Source organism: Marmota flaviventris, chromosome 14 (assembly GCF_047511675.1).
Source record: "Marmota flaviventris isolate mMarFla1 chromosome 14, mMarFla1.hap1, whole genome shotgun sequence".
Taxonomy (NCBI): domain Eukaryota; kingdom Metazoa; phylum Chordata; class Mammalia; order Rodentia; family Sciuridae; genus Marmota; species Marmota flaviventris.
In genome coordinates, this window is record NC_092511.1 from 60,798,057 (window position 1) to 60,822,187 (window position 24,131).

At 34.9% G+C, this 24,131-nt stretch overlaps 1 protein-coding gene across 1 annotated transcript in view; it reads left to right on the forward strand.

Moving 5' to 3' along the window:
- Alms1 (ALMS1 centrosome and basal body associated protein) overlaps positions 1-24,131 on the forward strand; it is a 215,807-nt gene that overhangs the window by 37,992 nt on the left and 153,684 nt on the right. Inside the window, exon 4 of the mRNA XM_071601714.1 lies at positions 18,368-18,563. Coding sequence (XP_071457815.1) covers positions 18,368-18,563 — 196 coding nt within the window. The remainder of the gene's footprint in view (positions 1-18,367; positions 18,564-24,131) is intronic.

Genomic DNA, 24,131 nt, shown 5'->3' on the forward strand with positions numbered 1-24,131 from the left:
AGAAACAATAGGATAGTGATATATATACACATACCACACACACAAATTGGCTTTATTTTAAGGAATTGGCTTATATGATTATGGAGGCTGGGAGAAGTCCCAACATCTGTAAGCTGAAGACCCAGAAAACAGTATATAGTTTCTGTCTTGAGTTCAAAGACCTGATAATCTTTAGGTAAGATTGTGTAAGTTCCAGTCTGAGTCTGAAGGCAGAAGACCAGTGTTTCAGCTTGGAGATGCCAGAACTAATCCTCTTTTGACTTCCTTTTGTTCTTTTTGGTCTTTTACACAATTAGATCAGGTCTACCCACATTGGGGAGGGCAAATGCTTTGTTTAGTCTTCTCATTTAAACACACCCAGAGTAATGTTTAACCAAATATGTGATTACTACCTGATTCACTCATTTTGATAAATAAAATTAACTGTCATAATTATGTTTTTACATGTGCTTTTACATTTAGTCTGTTGGGATATTTTGTTTTGGTTTAAGTATATGAAGGAAATCTGACCTGCCATATATGGTTAGAAAAGGGTGGCCATCATTGATTGCCGGGAAGCTTGTCAGTGACCACCAGGGATCCTCAGACCATGCTTTGAGAATGAGCTAGAACGTAGTCATAAACTTAGAAGAAATAGAAGAATCAAGAGCAGATGGGGGAAAACTCATGTGTCTTTTGGAAGAAATGTAGCCTTAGTCATATGTTTAAATATTGAAGGTTGATTTTCTAGTAACTTGAGTATTGAGAATTCTTCCAGTATCTCCAACTTCTTCTAAATTGCAGTGAGTACCTATTAAATGTAAGATAGAAAAGGAGAGAGAGGAGTTAAGAGTAAGTCCTGATCAGACTACTCAGGGGCCATTAAATAAAAGGGAATTGTTATGGGTTAAATATTTTGTGTCCCCTTATTGATGTGTTGAAATCCTAATGCCTAGTACCTCAGAATGTGACCTTTTAAGAAGTAAGTTGATTGTAGATGTGCTTATTAAGTTAAGGGGCCACAACGGGGTAGGATAGCCCCTTCATCTAATATCCTGGGATCATTGTAAGAGAATGCCATGAGAAGAGAAAAACACACAGGGAGAGGACAGCCATGTGAAGCTGGAGGCAGAGATTGCAGTTATGCTTCTAGAAGCCAAGGAATGCCAGGGCTTTGCAAATTAAAAAGGAATTCCCCTAGAAGGTTCAGAGAGGCAACACCGTGATTTCAGACTTTTGGCTTTGGAAACAAGAGTAAATTTTTGCTGTTTTAAGTCACCTATTTTTTTTTTTTTTCATTTTTTATGGTAGCCTTAGGAGACTAATACAGTTTATATTCCTAAATAGATTGATATTCCCTGAGAACATGTGTATCAGTCTATTTTGTGTTACTGTAACAAAATACCTGAGGCTGAGCATTTTATAAACAAAACAAGGTTTATTTACCATACAAAATTGTAGCAGTTCAAGAGCATGGTACTGACATATGCTTAGCTCTGGTTAGGGCCTTATGGTAGATGGCTTCACAGTGGTGGGAATGTGTACAGAAGAGATCAGATAGTCAGAAAGGCCAACAGAGGGTAGGAACCAGTCTTGCTCTCATAACAGCTTGTCATGAGAACTATCTTTTTTTTTTTAGAATTTAAACTTTATTTTATTTATTTGTTTTTATGTGGCGCTGAGGATCAAACCCAGTGCCCCCTCTGCACTAGGCAAGTGCTCTATCACTGAACCACAACCCCAGCCCAAGAACTAGCTATTTTTAATAACTTACTTTCATGAGAAGAAACTCACTCTGTGATATTAGCTTTAATCTCTTCTGAGGACAAGTGTCTGTAATGATCTAATTACTTTGCATTAGGACCACCTTTTAAAGGTTCCTCTTAATACTACCACATTGGGGACCAAGCTTCTAACACCTGAACTCTTAGAGGAAAACCATGTCCAAACCATAGTAGAATGTTTATGGTAGAGCACGGTTTAAAAATTGATGCCTTCTTTTTTTCTTGATTTATAGAATATGAACCCTGATGAAACTTAAAGCATTTCAATTTTGCTTTTATGCCTCTGTTCATTAGAATAGCCAAATATTATTCTACTTTCTCTTTTTCTTCTTTTTTTCCTTCTGATTATTCTGTGCATTATTTATCCTTGATGCCATCATGTGAATTACCTCTCTCTATTCATTGGAAACTATAGCTCTTGCTACGTTGTCTTACTCTCTTAGTTTTTTTTTACTTCAACGTACATTACCCATTTAGTTTGAATGTGTCTCCCAAAGTGCATGTATGAGAAACTTAATCCACAGTGCAATAGTTTTGAGAGGTGGGAATTTCAGGACCTGATTTGGTCAAGAAGGCTTGAGTCTCATGAAAGGATTAAGGTCCATTATCTTGAGGGTAGTTTTGTTGTAAAACCAAAGCAATTTCAGCCCTTTCTCCCCTCTCCCTCCCCTCCCCCTCCCCCTCCTCCTCCATTTAAATTCTACATAACAGTACAATCCATTTTGATATAATTATACAAGCATGGAATATATCTTATTCTATATCAGACCCCAGTACCTCTCTTTCCCCTTGCCTCAGAGGTACTGGGGTCTCCCTTCCCTCTATTGATCTTCTGCCTTTTATCCATAGTGATTTTTTTAAAAATTAATTTTTTGTGGATGTACACAATGAGATTCACTGTGGTGTATTCATATATGTACATAGGAAAGTTGTGTCAGGTTTGTTCCTTTTCCTATCCCCTTCATTCCGCTTTGTCTAATCTACTGAATATTGATTCTTCACCCCCATCCCTCTTATTGTGTGTTAGCTTTCAAATATTAGCAAAAACATTTGACCTTTGGTTTTTGGGGACTGGCTTATTTTATTTAGCATATAGTCTCCAGATCCATCCATTTACTGGCAAATGTCATAAAGCCATTCTTCTTTATAGCTGAATTAATACTCCATTGTGTGTATATATACCACATTTTCTTTATCCATTCATCTGTTGAAGGGCATCTACGTTGGCTCTATTGCTTAGCTATTCCGACTTGAGCTGCTTTAAATATCACTGTAGTATGCTAATTTTAAATCTTTTGGATATTAACTGAGGAGTGGCATAGCTGGGTCAAATGGTGGTTCCATTCCTAGTTTTTTGAGGAATCTCCACATTACTTTCCAGAGTGGATGCACCTATTTGCAGTCCTACCAGCAATGTATGAATATACCCTTTTTCTTGCAAACACTTATTGTTGCTTTTATTCTTAATAACTGCCATTCTGATTGGAGTGAGATGAAATCTCAGTGTAGTTTTAATTTGTATTTCTCTAATTGCTAGAGATGTTGAACATTTTTTCATATATTTGTTGACCATTTGTATTTCTTCTTTTGAGAAGTGTCTGTTTAATTCCTTTGCCCATTTATTGATTGGGTGATTTTTTTTTTTTTTTTTTTTTTTTTTGGTGTGTGTTAAGCTTTTTGAGTTCTTTATATACCCCGGAAATTAGCGCTGTATCTGAGGTGCAGGTGGCAAAGATTTTTTTCCCATTCTGTAGGCTCTCTCTTCATGCTCTTGTTTGTTTTCTTTGGTGGGAAGAAGCTTTTTAGTTAGATGCCATCCCATTGATTGATATTTGATTTTACCTCTTTCACTTTAGGAGTCTTGTTAAGGAAGTTAGTTCCTGAGCCAATATGCTGGAGTATTGGCCTACATTTTCTTCCAGTGTGTGCAGGATTTCTGATCTATTCATAGGTTTTTTTATCCAAGTTGAGTTTTGTGCAGGGTGAGATATTCTACTACATATAGATTTCCAGTTTTCTCAGCACCATTTGTTGAAGCTAACACACAATAAGGGGGCCAGGAGTGAAGAATCAATATTTGGTAGATTAGACAAAGGGGAATGAAGGGAGAAGAAGGGGATAGGAAAAGGAATAAATCTGACATAACTTTTCTATGTACATATATGAATACACCACAGTGAATCTCATCATGTATATCCACAAGAAATTAATTTAAAAAAATAACTTTAGGTAAATGGCAGAAAGATCAGTGGAGGGAAGGGAACGGAACAGGTAGTGGGGAAAGGCAGCATACACTTTTTTCCAGTGAATGTTTTTGACTCCTTTGTCTAGTAAGAAATAACTGTATTTCTGTGGTCTTATCTCTACGTCTTCTGTTTCATTGGTCTTCATGTCTGTTTTTGTGTCAGTATCATGGTGTTTTTGTTACTGCAGCTGTGTAGTTAATATAAGTTCTGGTACTGTAATGCCTCTTTTATCACTTTTCTTGCTGAGGATTGCTTTAGCTATTTCAGGCCTCTTATGTTTGTTTTGAATTTTTAATTTAATTTACTTCTAAAATTATGGTTAAGAGTTTTATTATCAAAATTATTACATCGCTTGTGAAAGTTCAAATGTTACAGTAAGGTGTAAACACTTCACTTGAGAAAGAAGTGAAACTTCTTCCCTTCAAAGAATCCCCCTGACCCCCACCCCACCTCAAGGTCTTGACAGCACCCTGCCTACTAGAGTGGCTGGCGTCTGTACACATGCCAGGCAGGGTGAGGACCACCTGCCCATGCCAGGCAGGGTGAGGACCACCTGCCTGATCACCTCTCCCCTTGGTTAACAGCCAAGGGGAAAATGCAAACCCCAGCCCAAATGGAGAGAGCCTTACATACATTTTATATAATATACAAAGAACCTGGCATCTTAGGCAGCATGATGTTCACTTCCAGTGCTCTCCCAGACTGATGGGTCTGTGGGGGAAACAACAAAAAGAAAAGTACTTTGCTGAGGTTTCAGTATTGAAATAAAAAGAAAAATCTCCCCCTATTTGGTCAAACACCTGATTTCAATCTTGAAGAGTAACCTTTTGTAACAGTCACAAAGAGAGAAGACTGTGCATATGGTTGTAGGGCAGGATGAAAAGAAAGGGCAGCAAAAGGCTGGTTAAAGGAAGGAGAAAACAAATTAGAGGGAAGAAGGGAGACTCACAGTGTTATCTTGTCCAAAAGAAAAGAAGTAAGGTCTGCTGCAGCACCAGGGATACATTTGTCATATACTCAATACCCCTGGTTATAATTGAATACAAAATTAGATAAATAAAAACATACTGGATATTACAGTAAACAAGTGAAAGAAATAAGCTGGAAACCACATGTATGGAGTTCATTCCTTAAATGAAGAAAAAGTCAACAAATAAATAACCTAATTTTATATCTCAAAGCCATAGAAAAAGAAGAACAAATCAACATGAAAAGTAGAAGACAGGAAATAATTAAAATCAGAGCTGAAAATCAATGAAATTGGAACAAAAGAAACAATTGAAAACACAAAACGATAAGTTGGTTCTTTGAAAAAAATAAATAAAATTGACAAACTCTTAGCCACGGTAATGAAGAGAAGGAGAGAGAAAACTCAAATGACTAAAATCCATGATGAAAAAGGAACTATCACGATGGACACTACAGAAGTACAGAAGATAATTAGAAACTATTTTGAAAATTTGTACTCGAATTAAAATAGAAAATCTTGGGGCTGGGGTTGTGGCTCAGGAGTAGAGCACTAGGCTAGCATGTGTGCGGCACTAGGTTCAATTCTTAGCACCACATATAAATAAAATAAAGGTTCATCAACAACTAAAAAGAAATTAAAAAGAAAGTAGAAAATCTTGAAGACAAGACAAATTTCTAAAGACATGACTTACTCAAACTGAATTAGGCTGATATATGTACAAGTTAAACAGATCAATTTCAAGCAACGAAATAGAAGATGTCATCAAAAGCCTACCAACCAAGAAAAGCTCAGGACTAGAAGGATTCACCGCTGAGTTCTACAAGACCTTCAAAGAGACTTAAACCAATACTCCTCAAGTTATTCCATGGATGATATGTCAAGACCTTTGTAATGTTTTGAACAACTAATAAAAATTATTCCATGAAATAGAAAAAGAGGGAACACTTTCAAACTCATTCTATGAGTCCTATATCATCCTGATTCCAAAACCATACAAAGACATATTAAGGAAAGAAAACTTCTGAGCAATATCTGTGATGAACATAGATACAAAAATTATCAATAAAATTCTGGCAAATAGAATACAAAAACATTCTGAAAAGATAGTGTACCACAATAAAGTGGGGTTCATCCCAGGGATGCAAGGTTGGTTCAACATACGGAAATCATCACATCAATAGACTTAAAAATAAGAATCATATGATCATCTCAATAGAGGCAGAAAAAGAATTTGACAAAATACAGCACCCCTTCATGAAAAACTGGGGATAATAGGAACATGTCTTAACATTGTACAAACTATCTATGCTAAGCCCCAGGCCAACAGCATTCTAAATGGAGAAAAATTGAAGGCATTTCCTCTAAAAACTGGAACAAGACAGGAATGGTTATGTTAATCAAGGATATTGGTCTGAAGTTTTTTTTTCTTTAGCGTATCTTTGTCTGGTTTTGGTAACAAGGTGATACTGGCTTCATAGAATGAGTTTGGAAGGATTCCCTCCTTTTCTATTTCATGGAAATATTTGAGGAGGATTGGTATTTATTTTTCTTTTAAGGTTTGGTAGAACTCTGCTGAGATCCATCTGGTTTTGAGCTCTTCTTTGTTGGTAGTCTTTTGATGGCTTCTTTATATTTCTTACATCAAATTGATCTGTTTAAATTTTCTGTTCCTCCTAGTTCAATTTGGGTAGGGCATATATGTTTAGGAATTTGTCAATGTTTTAAGATCTTCTGCCTTTAGTACAAGTTTTCAATAATTAGTTTCAGAATAGATAGTAGTGTTGTGGAGATATTCCCTTTTTTATCACGGATTTTTAACAATTTGTGTTTTCTCTTTCATTTGGTTAGCCTTGGTAAGGTACATAAAAATGAACTTTTTTTTGTCGATTTTTTGAAATGTTTTTTAGATTTGAACTTCATTGACTTTGGCTCTGATTTTAATCATTTCCTGTCTTCTATTGATTTAGGTGTTAGTTTGTTCTTTTTATTCAAGGGCCAGGCGATGTAACATTAGATTGTTTATTTAGTATCTTTTTATTTTTTAGTGAATGCTCAAAGTTGTGTCCCTTCATTTTAGCACTGTGTTCATTGTGTCCTAGAGATTTTGATATGTTGTATCACTATTCTCATTTACCTTTGTGTTAATGTATTTTTTATTTTATCCCTAGTTTCTTCTGTTATCCATTGATCATTCAATAGTGAATTATTTAGTCTCCAGGTTTAATTTCTATTTTTTATCTTATGAATTTCTCATTTCATTCCATTTTGATCTGATAGAATGTAGAGTATTGTCTCTCTATATTTTTTGTATTTCCTAAGAGTTTCTTTGTGGCCTATTTTAGAAAATGTTCCATGTGCTACTGAGAAGAAAGTATATTCAGTCATTGATAGATTAAATATTCTATATATGTTGGTTAGGTCTAAATTATTAATTGTACTTTTTAGTTCTGTAGCTTCTTTGTTTAGTTTTTAAAAAAAATATTTATTTTTTAGTTGTAGTTGGACATAGTACCTTTATTTATTTATTTATTTTTTATGTGGTCCTGAGGATCGAACCCAGGGCCTTGTATGTGCTAGGTGAGTGCTCTACCGCTGAGCCACAACCCCAGCCCCTTTGTTTAGTTTTTGTGTGGATGTTCTATCCAGTAATGAGAGAGGTATGTTAAAGTCACCCAGTATTATTGCATTGTGGTCTTTTTAATTCTTGGCATTGAGAGGGGTTTTGATTATGTATGCTCCATTATTTGGGGGACAAATATTAAAAATTGTTATTTCCTGTTGTTGTATGATTCCCTAACACAGTTTGAAGTGACTGTTTTTGTCTCTTCTGATTAACTTTGGCTTGAAGTTCACTTTATCTGATATATGGAGAACAGAAACCCCTGCTTGTTTATGAGATTCTTGTGAGTGGTATGTTTTTTCCCATACTTTTACTTTTAGTCTGTGCATGTGTTTGCCTGTGAGGTGAGCCTCTTGGAGAGAGCATATTGTTGGGTCCTGTTTTTTTAATGTAACCTGCCAGCCTATGCTTTTTGATGGATGAGTTTACTCCATTTAAATTATTATTATTGCGAGATGATTTTTATTCCCTGAAGTTTTGATTTATTTCTAATTTAACTTGAATTTGACACTCGTTTGATAGACTGTCCTCCCTCTGCTGGTTTTCATTTTTAATTTTCATTTCTAATTCATGAAATAGTTTAGTGAGTATGTCTTGTAGTGCAGGTTTTCTAGTTGTGAATTCTTTTAGCTTTTGTTTATGGTGGAAGGTTTTTATTTCGTTTTCAATTCTGAAGCTTAATTTTGCTAGGTACAGTATTCTTGGTTGGCATCCATTTTCTTTCAGAGCTTGGTATGTATTATTCTAAGATCTCCTAGCTTTTAGGGTTGGGTTTAGAAATCAGTTGAGATTTGGATTGGTTTACCATATAAATGCGACCATTTCATTTTTCTTGGGCTGCTTTTAAAAATTCTATTGCTATTTGTATGTTTGGCATTTTCATAATACTGTGCCTTGGGGTGGATCTATTGTAGTTTTGTATATTTGGAGTGCTGTATGCCTCCTGGATTTGAAGTTCAATTTCCTTCTTAGGGCTGGGAAATTTTTCTGATATTATTTCATTGAAAAGATTGTGCATTCTTACTTTGTATTTCAGAGCCTTCATCTATCCTTATATATCTTAAATTTGGCCTTTTAATGCTACCCAATATTTCTTGAATATTCCATTCATTGTCTCTTAATATGTTTTCTCTATGTTCAACATCATATGCTTTATCTTTGATGACTGAAAATCTGTGTTCCCAGTGGTCTAGTCTATTGGTGATGTTTTCCATTGAATTTTTAATTTGGGTTATTGAGTCCTTCATTTTGAGGATTTATGATTGATTCGTTTTCAGAATCTCTATCTTCTTGTTGAAGTGTTCTTTCACTTGTGTATTTTCTCTCTGATTTCACTCCTTACATCATCATTTACTTGTAGAACAGTTGCACTATGAACTTTCTAAATTCCTTCTCTGATATTCCTCCACTGTGGTGTCATGGAGTCTCTTGTTGAGACCTTTGGGTTGTTTGAGATGGTTTGTTCTCTTGCTTTTTCATATTGTTTGTGTGCCTACTCATCTAACAGTGTGGTTCTGAAGTAGCAGAATTTCTACCCTATCAACTTGTAGTGTCCGTGCAGGTTACAGTACCTCACAAATTAGGAGGAGAAAAATAATTGCAACAATCAAAGCAAACAATTTATAGCATTGAACTAAATACTTATTCCTACTATGACATCTACAACGTTAATTGATACAATAAACAGAAATGGTTGGATCAGCAATTACCATCAGTAAAAGCAGTAAGTAATCATGTATTATATTGGCATTAAATCAAACAATAGGAGTCACCTATGGCATCTATGCAGTAATCATCGCAGCAGCATTAATGGTGGGGACAGGTGATATATAAGCCAATTAGTGCTACAAGATGTTAACAGTAGAGTTAATGGACTGTAGCTCTGGCTCAGTGGCAGAGCACTTGCCTACCACGTGTGAGGCACTGGGTTCGATCCTTAGCACCACATACAGAAAAATAAGCAAATAAAATAAAGGCATGCTGTCCATTAAAACTACCAAAACAAAAAAGTAAAAAAAAAAAAAAAAAAATAGAGTTAATTAAGAGGAAAGAAAATGATCCAGGTGGGTAGAAAAGAGTTTACAATTTCAAAAGGTGAACAGAGAGAATGCAGAAGAGATTTAGGATATGATAGTTATGAGGGAGAAGAAGAAAAAATAGAAGTAAAAAATTAAAGGGAGAATGCAAGAGAGAGCAATAGAATTTGGCTGTTAGTAAAAAATAAAGAAGTGAAAGAAGAAAAGAAACAAGAGAAACTGACAAATGAAAAACATATAAAACTAAACCAAAGTGTACTAATAAAAACCCCTTATCCTCAAAAGACAAGGCAAGGAAAAATAACTACATTAAAAAAAGCTACAGATGAGAAAAAGGAAACATGTATATGCATAAATGTTCATGAATCATTCAGTTCATACACACACACACACACACACACACACACGGCGAGAGAGAAAGAAAGAAAATAAATAAAAAGAGATTTTTTTTTTTTTTTGGTGGTAAGGGGGAACCAGAGGTGGAATTCAGGGGCACTCCACCACTAAGCGACATCCCCAGCCCTGTTTTGTATTTTATTTAGAAACAAAGTCTCACTGAATTGCTTCATGCCTTCCTTTTACTGAGCTTGACATTGAATTCGTGGTCTTCCTGCCTTAACTTCCCTAACTGCTAGGATTATAGGTGTGCACCACTGCTCTGGGCTAAAAAGAGATCCTTGATGAAAATTATGAAATAATTTCCACTGAGCTGGTCAAAATTGTCAGTGGGAATATATGTTCACTGTCTGTGCCCAACTGTCTTTCTTTCTGTTTTTTTCTGGAGGTATGTACTAAGCATAAAATAGGGGCTTTGGGTTGTTAAATCCTTCCTTTTTTTGTGTTGCTCACAGAGTTGCAGCTGGAGTTGAAAACTTCTCAGCTTTCCTTCTTGGCAGTATGAGATAGGGTGGGATGGGAAGTACTGCCACTTGGAGTTTTGTCTACACTGATCAGTTTGATGCACTCCCAGGGTGGGGCTGCTACAGAGTTCTCTGAGAGGAGTTCTCATAGGTGGAATTCCTAAAGGTAGGACTTAGGTTTAGTCAGGTCTCAGGGGCTTTGCAGGGTGGTGACTGCTCTGATAGATAGGTCAGTGCACCTCTAGGGCTCATCAGTTGCCAACCTACAGTGGGAGACTGTATCTCAGTAGTCTCCCCAGGGTTTCACACGTGGGGTGGGAGAGCCTCTCATTTGCCTGCTTTATTGCCCCTGGACCCTTCTTTTCCAGGCTTCCGGTCTTAGTCCCCAAATGTAATCAGAACCTCAACCCCTTCAGGTGATTCTGTGAGCCTGTAGACTCAAGGGATTAAGGGAGCCAGCTCTCCTTTTCCTCTCTCTTGTGTTGTTCTGGGTACAGTACTCTCTGTGCCTGTTTTACTTTTTTCTGTTAGGCACAGTATGTCTCAGGGCAGGTGCCTGCCAGGACCATGTTTGGATGGAGCTTAGAAATCCTGGTTTTTGTAGCCTCCCTGCAGAGTTTGTGTCACCACGGCTCCTGCCTTAGTGCTTCGTGGACTGTTGGGATGCATGAGACATCCTACATGGAATTGTGTACTAAACATTATAGCCTCTGGTTTAGCCTAAGACAGGCTGCCCTTGAAATCCCAGGTTTTTGTGCACTACAATCGTCCATTGTAGTTTTCAGCTTTTTCTCTCCCTCTGAGCTGTGGCAGCAAGGAGCAGTATTGCTGCCACAAATGCTATCATCTTGGCTCTAATGTTGCCTATTTCTCTGTTTAATATACAAAAGGTTCTGTCTGTAAGGCTCTCTGACTGTCTGGTATTGAGATTTAGTGAAATCCCTCTTTTACCCATCTCTCAGGGAAGCAATATTAACTGATATTTGAAACCCGGGTCATGGAGTGGCAAGAAATACAACTTTCCTCTAGCCCACTGTGTTGCTTACCCCTTCAGTCTTTTCTTTCTTGTATTTGTATATTTCTTTACCACTATGTGATGCCTTCTATTGCATTATGATGATGTTAACAGGGTTCTCACTAGATGGAACCCCTTGATCGTGGACTTTCAGTCTCCACAGTTGTGAATCAAATAACATCTATTGTTTATAAGTTACCCATTCTGACAGGCCTGGGGTCATACACCTATAATCCCAACAAATTGGGAGGCTGAGGCTGGAGGATTGGCATTTTGAGGCCATCCTTAGCACCTTAGTGAAACCCTGTTTCAACATAAAAATGAAAAAGGCTGGGGATGTAGCTCAGTGGTAAAGTTCCTGGGCTTCAATCCCCAGTACTATCAATCAGTCAATCAACAATGAACAGATTACTTAATCTGTGATTTTTTTTTTTGTCTTAACAGCAGAAAAAGTGGACTAAGGTACTCTCTAGTACCTGAGATTCTTAGGTCTTTGATCTAGCCTTCAGTGTTCTTTATCTCATTACCCCATTTTAGCCTTCTCATACCTCCTCTTTGTTACTAATTCTGTGGTCTATTTCTATTTTACTATTTCCTTTTTCCTTACTCTCTTTTTAAAAAGTCAGGGTTATTGATGTATAAATTAAGTATAGCAAAATTCAATCTTTGAGGCATATTGTCTTTCATTGAGCTTTGAGAAATACTATAGTCATGTAAATACCAATTACCTTTGAGATATATAACATTGCTATCATCCCCCAGAAGTCTCTCTGTGTCCCTTTTAAAAAAAATATTTATTTTTTAGGTGCAAAAATGGACACAACACAATGCCTTTATTTTTATGTAGTGCTGAGGATCAGACTCGGGTCCCGCCTGTGCTAGGCAAGTCCTCTACAGCTGAGCCACAATCCCAGCCCTCTATGTCCCTTTTTAAGTTATCAGTTCCCATGCTGATTGGATTTCTGCCCCTGTAGTTTTTGCCTCTTCTGAATTATACAGTGTGTAGACTTTTGTATCAGGCTTATTTCACTTGGTGCATGCTTCTGAGATTGACCCATGTGGCATGTATCAATAATTTGGTCCTCTTTAATTTTTGATGCTAAATAGTATTCTGTTCACATACAGATTTTTGAATAGACATACAGCTTCATTTCTTTTGAGTAAATACCTAGCAATGGATTTGCTCACTGTTATGGTAATTGTATATTTAACTTTATAAGAAAAGGTCAAAATGTTTCACAAGTAGCTGAACTATCTTTAATTCCCAGAATTTTATGATAGTTCTGGTTACTCTATCTTGGTATTGTCAGTTTAAAAAAAATGTTTTAGCCATGTTAAAATGTATGGTGTCACATTGTGGTTTTAATGTGTATCTACCTAGTGACGAATGATACTGAGCATGTTTTTTTTTTTTAATTTATTTTTTTAGTTGTAGTTGGACACAATATCTTTATTATTTATATATTTTTATGCAGTGCTGAGGTTAATATTGAACCCAGGGCCTTGCATGTGCTCTATCACTGAGCCACAACCCCAGCCCTCTGAGCATGTTTTTATGTGCTTATTTGCCTTCCATGTTTTCTTCTTCAATGAAGGGTTTAACCCTCACCTCCTTTTATGGATAGTTTTTTCTTCTTGTTGAGCTTGTAAAATGCTTCATATATTCTAAATGCAAGTCCTTTATCATATATGGATCTTGTAATCATTTTCTCTGAAACTCTTGGCTTGTCTTTGCATTCCCATGTCTTCAAGGAATGGAAGTTTTTATGAAATTGGCTTATAGATGTTTTTTCTTTTGTGGTTTATGCTTTCTTGTATCCTGAGGAATCTTTGTGTCATCCTAGTCCACAAAGATTTTTGCCTATGTTTTCTACTAAAACTGAGTTTCTTGACTTTGTCACTACTAGCATTTTTGGGCTGAATAATTGTTTATTGTGGGGGGCTGTCCTGTGTATCACAGGATGTTTAGTGTCCCTGGCCTGTACCCATCTTGATATCAGTAATACTTCTCCAGGCCGTAAACATCAAAAATATCTTCATCTTAGGTGTAATAAATAGCATTTGACAATATTAATCATTGCATAACTTCTTAAAATCACTTCTTTTCTTGGGTTTTTCTGATTTTTCTTTCTACTTCCCTGGCTATTTTCTTTTAGTATACTTTGCTGTTTTATCTTCCTCTCATAAATCCCAGAATTATAGTTCGAAAGATGCTGAGGAGTATGATTCAAATGTGGTTTGCAAGAAGAAAATTTTGTTTGTATGATGTTTAAAAAAAAATTGAAATAGAATATAGTGAACATATAATGCATAGCTGGTCACAGGTGTGATTGCTCTATACCAGAACAGAATTATTTATCTTTTTGAGTTTTTAACTTGTGCTTAAAATATTGGAATATTTTTGTTCTCATCCACATTGAGGCTTTAAATATATTTGGGCTATGTGCAGTGACACGTGGTTGTAGTCCTTACTACTTGGGGGACTGAAGCAGGAAGATTGCTGGAGTCCAGGAGTTTGTAGAAGCCAGCCCAGGCAACATAATATAGAGGGAAAAAAAAAAGATAAATATACATATACAACCCAAATTTCTATGTTCAACCTTTCCTTCTCTCTCAAACTTTGTCCAAAAACTTGTCACCCTTATATCTATCAAATATATTTAGAGATTTGAGGGCCTTTTGACATTATAAAGGTATAACACCAAAATTCTTTATATGATAGAAACATTATAACAAAATACATAATGTAGAAAGGAAAGGAATGTTGAACAGAGGTTACTTAAAATTTATGAAGAGAAGTTAGTATGAGCATGTTTGCATGGTGAGAGGAATGGTTCAGTAATGAGAGAAAAATGGAGGAAGGAAAGTAGGAAAGAAATTTTTCAAAGTATGGAAAGGAAATCATTGAAAAAATGATGATGGGGCTGGGGTTGTGACTTAGCGGTAGAGTGCTTGCCTTGCACATGTGAAGCACTGGGTTTAATCCTCAGCACCACATAAAATATAAATAAATAAAAATAAAGTTAATAAAAAGTACGTCTTTTGTTAACAATGTGATGAAATGGGAAGGACTTTGATAGTCTTTTTTTAGTTTTTTTTTAACATCATAAGATAGAAATCTTAGTAGGCAATGGGGTTGTAGGTATGGTGGTAAGAAGACCTGGGAGTTCCTGTTCTTTGAATAATGGAGTAGGAGATGAAGTCACGAGTTCAAACCAAGGAAGGAGAGTTCTGTAGTAGTCACTTGAAAGAGTTAACTCACCAAGAAAATGTATTAGGAGTTCCAGGTGATACCGAGTACCCTTGAGGTTTAATGTCATCAATTTAAAGAAAAAACAGTCTGTCTAATGGGGGGGTTTCTCTAGCAATGTGCTGCCATTTGGATTGAGGCAATGAGAAGCTTCAGCCATTGCTAGCTTTTATCTGGCAAATAAGGCAATGGAGAAGGCAAGAAGATAAAGAGCGTCTGTAAGGTGGTGATTCTAAAAATGTCGATCAATTCTCAGTGGTAAAGAAGGAAATACAGATAAGAAAGACATGATGACAAATGTAAATGTGATAGGATAGTTATCTGTGTGAGATTAAAGAATCATAAATTAATAAAGAATTAGAAGTTCTCATTTATAAGTGGAAGGAGTAAAGAATAGTATAGTGCTTACCAGTGCCTATGAATGGTGTAGTGGAGAGGGAGATGGAGAGAGGATCATTATTTGGTATAAGGGTGCAATTGAATAGCAGGAGGAATAATTTCTAATGTTTTATATCACAGTAGGATAACTATGGTTGACAACAGTTAAGCGAATATTTCAAAATAACTAGAGGAGACAGGTTTGAATGTTCCCAACAAACAGAAACAGATACATGTCGGAGGTGATAGATATGTCCATTCATATCATCCAATCATTACACATTATATACACATGCTGGGTCATATTGTATTCCATAAAATGTAATATTATTATGTGTCAAATATATAAGAGAAATAACAAAAAGCATAAATATGGTAGAATACTTGTCTTGATGAGGTTAAAGAATTACTGATGTTGAAGAGTTAGAGTAAGTCAGTTGTTGTGTCTCATATATCTATAATCCCAGAGACTCAGGGGGCTGAAACAGGAGGACTGGAAGGTCAAGGCCAGTCTTAGCAACTTAGGTTATAAGTAACTTAGTGAGTCAGTCTCAAAATAAAAAATGAAAAGGAATGGGAATGGGGCTCAGTAGTTAAGTGCCCCTGGGTTCAATACCTGGTTCCAAAAATAAAAAAATAAACTAAATAAATAAAAATAAAATAAGTGATTTGTGGAGGTCAGAGGTTGGGGTAGGAGGACTAATGGATATGAGAAGAGTGAACTAAGAGACCCAGTCATTGTCAAAGAGATTGAGAGATGATTTGGGCCTAGAGATTTTGTTATAGTGAGAGTCAAAATAACTGGAATCCCCTTGCTTTAAAACCTTCCATTGGCCCACTATCCCCTATTGAATGGAGTATTCTCAAAGTAGAGGAAGAAAAACCCTACAATTAATTATTCTCAGATTTAATTTTCAAGTATTAGAAAGGTAAAAAGTGTATTTTTAGCATCAATTTCATGTTGTATATTTGACTAATTTATCATAGAAGTGGTTGAGATAATTTGGGATGTCAAGGGTCTACTATTCTGTAGTTCCACAGCCATGGATGAGTATTATTAATATTTTAAAATATTTCTTTCCAATCTTTTTTCTTTGTATATATTTATATAACTTATACTATGTGTGGGTAGTTGAGTTTCTTTTAAAATCTTTACTAAATAAGCATTTTACTAATGCATTTAAATACTGAAAATATCTCCTCCAAGATTTTTTAGAGTCTTGTTGGAAAATGTGAAAATCTTTCTAAATTATAATATATCTTGTTCTTATGGATTTTATGTTATCTAGAAGTAAAAATATGTCAATATTCTCTTAAAAGCATTTGAGTGGGTTAAGGAAGAAGACAGAGTCCACTAATGGACTATTTTCAAAATAATAAAAACCAATGCCATCCGTGTTTTTAAAGTAAAATTGAATCCAAAGATTTTAGATAAATAATGAAAAACTGCAAGTAGAGGAAGCATGGTAAAGGGAAAAACAAATAAATTAGAAAGTATAATAAAATTAAATTCAAGAAATATGGTAAAATAAATGTATTCCTAGCAATTACAATTAAGAAAAAGAAAAATGAGTAGATTTATATTTTAAAAAGCTGGACTAGTATAGTTAAAGAAGGAATTGAGAAATAGTATTAGCTAAGGCTCTTTGACCTAATAAATTTACTAGTGAAAATATTTACAATTTTAAGGAATATTAAATTTTCTTGTATTAAAAACTATAGAAAAGTTAGAAAGTAAAGCAAAACATTCTAAAATGCTAATTAATCTTATTTATGACTATCTATGAAAATAATAATGTTAGTAAATATAATTTATAAATCAATACAAAGATGTTTTAATATAAAGCAATTTATTGCCATATTTAAGTTGAAATAAAGAAAAGAAAGCTGCTACAGTGTAGTTTGATAAAAGTTACTACTTATTTCTAAATTATTTAAAAATGACAATGAAAGAATACTTTTCATAGCAGGATTGGAAAAATGTACTTATTAACTAATATCAAACATGAGAGGAAAACACCTTTAAAATTGGTTACTTTCAGTATTTAATTCAATGATACTAATTAATGTGGTGCCAGTTCATGAATTGCTTGTTACTGTTCTGTCAAGAGGTAAGTATAGGATTTGGGGTTGTGTATCCCAGTGGTAGCACATCCTAGCACATGTGAAGTCCTCGGTTTGATCCTCAGCACCGCATAAAAATAATTAAATAAAATATAGATATTGTGTCCATCTACAACTGAAAATAAAAAGAGGTAAGTACAGCTGGGCACAGAGGTGCATGCATGTAATCCCAGCAGTTTGGGAGAATCCTGAGTTCAAAGCTAACCTGAGCAACTTAGCAAGGCACTAAGCAACTCAGAGAGACTCTGGCTCTAAATAAGATTAAAAAAGGGCTAGGATATGGCTCAGTGGTTAAGCTCCTCTGGGTTCAATTCCTAGTTGTGTCCCAACACCACTCCCCCAACTCCACCCGACCTGGTCAAAAAGAATAAGTATAGAAATTGAGAGGAAGTGTTTGTTGGAAACTTTTATAGCAGTTTGACAGCAATTTTATGGGTTTGTTTTTGTTTTTAAGAACTAGAAATCAAATATTTAAGCCTGAATTTTATATTTAGGGTTTATATAGTTTTAAATTACATTTTCTAGTTACTTTTACTAATTAAAAATAGTTCATTATTGCTTATTAATTTTAATAAATTATTAATGTGATGAATTGAAAGTAGGAATACTAGTCTTTTACCATAGTTTAAAGATCATAATTCTGAATCAAGCTGCTAATGCAAGAATAAGTATTTAAAAAGATACAAATGCATCACTATTCATGGATGATACCATAATACTAGAAACTAGTAAAGTGATCACATGTAGAGAGTACTGTACCTTTATGTTTGGAAAAATTTTTCAGTTTTGTTGTAATTAAATTCTAAAATTTTCTTATTTAGAGCCAAATCCATTGATTTAATGAACTATCTTAAAACACAGCAGAAACAGAACTAACTTAAAACATAGCAGAAACACCAACGATTCTTTAGGACTTTAAGAAATGATTAGTATTAGAAAGTGTAGTTAATAACGTAAGAAACACAGAAAGAACAGCTTTACTTTTTCCACTTATTTAGGAGAATGTCATAAAATACTCATGGATGGACATTTTAATCTAAATGTTAATATGTATATTAACTCACTTAATGATGTGGCATGTTTTTCTTTAAAATCACTGTTATAGAGAACAGAATCTTGGAATTATTTTCCTCAAGAAATGGACTCTTCTCAAAGCTTGGATATATCACAGACCAGAATTAACATTGGAGCGGAAGGGTCTGAAGTGATAGAGTTCCCGTCTTTGGAGGAAGGTATATTGACCCAGTCAGAAGAACATGTAAAGGAACGAAACAGAAATCTCTTATGTTCTCCATTGCTAGGTAATGCCTTTGTATTTTTTAACTAATAGTAATACCTCCTATTTGTAAAGTAGTTTTTGGGGGACTGTTAGTCCTGTACATAAGTAAATCCTTTTTGAGTTGAGGAGCTTTATAGAGTTCTACTCAAAGGGATTCGTTTGTTTTTTGTTTTCTACACTGGCCAGCTGGTCTAGTTATGGCAAATGTGCATTTACCCTTCATTTTATCATGCCCCAGTGCTCATAGAAAGCAGAAAGGTGCACTTCCTCTTTAGTGGGTATGCCTCTTCAGTTCCTGAATTGGTAGAGTTGTTCTTGGGTAATGGAGATATTATTCTTTGACTGGTTCTCTCAGCAGTGGAGACTACATGTTTCCAAAACCAACCAACAATTGTCTGTATTTATCTTGTTCAATTCTGAGAATTTTTTAAAACTTAGGTTATTATCTTCAGCTTTGAGACCAAAAACTGAGATAAAGAGGTTAAATGGCTTAACTCAGGTAGATCTTACTACTTTCCTTTGTTTAGGTTTAGAACAGTTTTATTAGTTTTAAAAAGATAAATTTTTATGCACCTTTCACATCATCAAGGGATTAACTGAAATGATTTTATAGAATTTTGTAGAGAAGTGTGATAGGATTTGATTCAGCAAGTTCTTTTCAAACATAAGCTTATATTATCTAAATCAAGATGTTAGTGCTAAAGTATTCTATGATGTAGATCATTAAAGTCATTTAAGTCCACATTTTAACATGTTGACAAAATTAGAGTACTGTTGTTGGAGAGGTGAAAATCATAGTAGATGAAAGGGGTGGGGTAAGGGGAAAGGATCGTCAAATATTTGAAAGGCTGCCATGCTAAAGAGGAAGCAATTCATTTTTTTCCCACATTTTTAAAATTGGTGCATTATGGGTTATATATGGTAATTGGATTTGTTGATATATATTCATACATGCACACAATATAACAGTATAATTTAGCCAGTATAACTCCCCAGCACTTCCCCTCTCCCTCCCTGGCAATTCATTTATTATTTTTTATTCATTTATTTATGTAACAAGTATCTTAAGTGTCTACTTGTTTGATTCTATGGATAGATCGATGAAATCCACTTTTTTTGAGAAGATAACCTAATAACAAAACAGTAGTACCCTAGGATGAGTGTTATAATGGTCTGTAGGGCAAGAATCTAAATGAAAACCCCCAGGTCAAGGCTTGATTTTGTAGTATTTGTGAGCTAAGAATGGTTTTTACATTTTTATTTTTATTTTCTTTCTTTCTTTTTTTTGTTTCAGTGCTTGCTATTGAACCTAAGGGCCTCACAGCTATATCTCTAGCCATTTTTATTTATTTTTTAAAATATTTTTTTTAGTTGTACACAGGCACAATATCTTTATTTTATTTATTTGTTTTTATGTGGTGCTGAGGATCAAACCTAGAACCTCACATGTGCTATCAACTGAGCTACAAACCCATTTTTATTTTTAAAGGATTGTAAAAACAAAATATAAGTGATAGTCCACTGTGACCAACAAAACCTAAAATATTTACTCTGTCTTTGCAAAAAATGTTTGCAGACATGTTTATAGGAGTTAAAATGAGAATACAGCACTTATAGGGGGCTTTTTTCAATTTGATATAAGAAAGGATTTTCTAAAAGAGGCTTAATAACAACAACAAAAAGTGAGTTTTGTGTCACAGCAAAGTATCAAGCAAAATTCCGTAATAAATTTTAGTATGGGTAAGAGACTATACTGTGACTTCTGTAATGTTTTAAAATGTAAAAGTAGTATAATTCCAGTTTCTCACTTACTGGAGATAAAATAGAACATTTAAAATTATTGAGTAGATCCCTGGATCTGATGGCTAGAGTATATTCCATTTTACTATTTTGTTATGCATTAATTCTGTCATTGGGTATTTAGTTTCTCACCTGTGGCGAATATCACTGATGATGACAGAATGGTTAAATAAAAGAGAAATCAAGGCTGTCAACAGTTGTCTAAATGTGAGGAAATAAGCAGTTGAAAGGTGTAAGAAAAAGGCTTGGCCATACCACTTAAGCACATATGTATGCCATGCATGTGAGATTTATCACTTGTTAACTCTGGCCTGTTCCTTTAGAAAATACATTTTCCTATTTACCTGGGTTAACTCTCCAACTCCATCTTGGAATAGTGTTAAATATTTAACAATATGCTGAAATGCTGCTTATAATTTATTTATTACTTGCTCTTTCTTAGTTATACTTAGGTAGTTATTTAAGATAATAAGGATTTCTAAAGGCTGAATGTTGTGTCTGTATGCAGATGCTAACATACAATAAGGGGAATGGGGAGGGAAGAATAGAAGGTCATTGGATTAGATAGAGGGGAATGAAGGGAAAGGGGTGATGGGAATAAGAAAGACAATAGAATGAACTGGACATAACTTTTCTATATTCATATATGGAATACATGACCAGTGTAACTCCACATCAAGTATAACCACAAGAATGCGAAATTATACTTCATTTATGTATGTCAAAATACACTCTACTGTTATCTATATGTAAAAAGAACAAATTTAAAAAAATTGAAGGGAAAAAATTTTGATGGATATGAATAAGCTATATTTATGTAGCTAGAAGCCTTGCGTGCTCCAGTGGTACTTGTAGTTCTTAAAAATGCATCTCATAGGGCCTGGGTTGTGGCTCAGTAGTAGAAAGTTTGCCTAGCATGTGTGAGGCACTGGGTTCGATCCCCGGCACCACATAAAAATAAATAAAATAAAGGTATTATATCCCATCTACAACTAAAAAAATTAAAAAAAATACATCTCATAAAATATATATTATATGAAAAGTAAAAATAAAAGATAATATGGATTTCTGTAGGTTTGGAACCTGATTAAGGAGAACTCTTAATATATTTTTAAAAAATATTTATTTTTTAGCTGTAGTTGGACACAATATCTTTATTTTATTTATTCATTTTTATGTGGTGCTGAGGATTGAACCCAGGGCCTCGCATGTGCTAAGCAAGCGCTCTACCGCTGAGCCACAGTCCCAGCCCCAGGAACTCTTAATATTTTTTAGAAAAGATTCTTAGATTCTTTAAATGCTCAGCATTTAATTGGACAATACATTTTTATACTTGCCCAAGGTTCCCCCCTGTAGCATTAACCCTAGTATATTTGGTGACTATGTTAAAAAATCTTCATCATTCTTCAAGGGGTAAAGGACATCTATTTTGAAAGTTTAAGACTGTTTTTCTAAGTCAAAGGCCAAAGGAAAAAAAATCAGTTGTTCCTGATGGTAACATCAGTATTTATCAATTTCTCATTTTTAATTAGTTAATTCAGTAAATAAATACTTCTGTTTTGAATATCTACTAAGTGTACAGATACTTAGCTTAACCGTTGAGGATATATCTGTGAACAAAGCGGAGGTAGAGCTGACAATTTTCATGCCTTTGTGGCAAGATGGCCTCCAATCTTAAGAGGGAATTAGGCTGGGTTTATCAAAAGGAGCCAGGAACAAAATATATAATCCCCAAGGGCAGGCCCCTAGTGACCTGACTATAGTTACTACCCAGTAATCTATTTAAATTATTAATCCATCGATGAGATTACAGATCTCATAATCTAACATTTCACCTCTGAGCTTTTCTGCATTGTCTGTCACAGTGAGCTTAGTGGGGGACATCTCATATCCAAATCATAACACTTGGTTTGCAGTAATTTCAAGGTAAACAGTGGTGAGAGGGTGGAGACTGCCTTTTATACATAGTATTGCAGGAATTCTGGTTTTGTTGTTGTTGTTTGTTTGGTAGCAGGGATTGAACCCAGAGGTGCTTAACCACTGAATCACATTCCTAGCCCTTTTTTTTATGTTTTATTTTGAGATGGGGTCTCACCTAAGAACTGGTGATCTTCCTGCCTCAGCTTCCTGAGCCACTGGAATTACAGGTGTGAGCCACTGCACCTAGCAATATTGCAGGCATTCTGAAATTAAGAAATTATACTTTGGCAATCAATATTGCATCATATTGAGAAAGCAATTTAGCTTAGCAAAATACCACTCATCAAGATAATTTTAAATAGAGTTTTGTTTTGGTAATAAAGTTTTTTTTTGTTTCCATTGATATTTAATTTGCAGGGGGGCAGAGGATTGAACTCTGGGGCACTTGACCACTGAGCCACATCCCCAACCCTATTTTGTATTTTATTTAGAGAGAGGGTCTCACTAAGTTGCTTAATGCCTTGCTTTTGCTGAGCCTGGTTTTGAACTCGTGATCTTCCTGCCTCAGCCTCCTGAGCCATAGGTGTGCATGACCACGCATGGCTAATTTTTTGTTTTGTATTGTACAACTGTTATAAAGAGTAAGAACTTAGTACCTAGTTTATGCGTATTGTAAAATTAACTTTATTTATTTTGTAGCACTGGGATTTGACCCAGGGCCTTGTGCATGAATGCCAGTCAAGTTTTCTACCACTGAGGTGCACTCCCAGTTCCTCGTTCATAGGTGTTTAAGGGCATTGTCATGAATATGATTGAAGTTGACAGGAAATCACAAGAATTTTTTCCTTTAAAGCAATAGTTTTCGAACTTTTTAGGTAATTGGCATCCTTGACACATTTTAAAATTATTGGTAGCTCCAACAAGCTTTTGTTTATGTGGGTTATTGATAATTTCCACGTTAGGGGACTTAAAATAGAAATTTATGTTTTAATTTAGTTTTTTAGTTATAGATGAACACAATACTTTTATTTTTTTATTTTTATGTGGTACTCAGGATCGTATCCAGAGCCTCACATGTTAGGCAAGTGCTCTACCATTGAGCCATAACTCCAATCCTCTTAAAACAGAAATTGAGAAAATATTTAATGATTCATTTAAAAATAGCAAGTAAATATTTAAAATAGTAAAGCTGAAAATTCCTCATTGTATATTAACACAAAGTGCAGTTTTGTAGAAAATTATTATTTTCCAAAGCAAAAATATTTATGAGTAGCCTTATTTTACTTAAGACAGCAAGATACTCATAACTACTTCTGCATTCAATCTGTTGCTGCATCATACATGTCATAGAAAATGCCACTGTTCCCTTTTAAGAGAATGAGAGTGAGTAAGGCAAATTATATTTTAATATTACTTAAAATATAATTTTGAAATCTAGGTATCTTTTAAAAGTGTCTTAGGACCTAGGAGTTCCTTGGCCACACTTTGATGTAATGGATATGTCTTTATATTACTTAAAATTGAAAGAGACACTCAAAATAGTTATGAAACAAATAGTGTTGTACTGGCTAAAAGTTAGTATGCTTAGGTTCAAATATCATTGGCACTTAAGCTGTTTGAATGTGAATAGATTTCTTAATACTTTTTTTTTTTTTCCCCGAGGGTGGGTAACCAGGGGTTGAACTCGGGGTGCTTGACCACTGAGCCATATCCCTAGCCCTATTTTGTATTTTATTTAGAGACAGAGCCTCACTGAGTTGCTTAGTGCTCGCTTTTGCTGAGGCTGTCTTTGAACTCACTATCCTCCTGCCTCAGCCTGCCATACCGCTGGGATTTCTTGCATGCCCCACTGTGCCCAGCCAGATTCCAT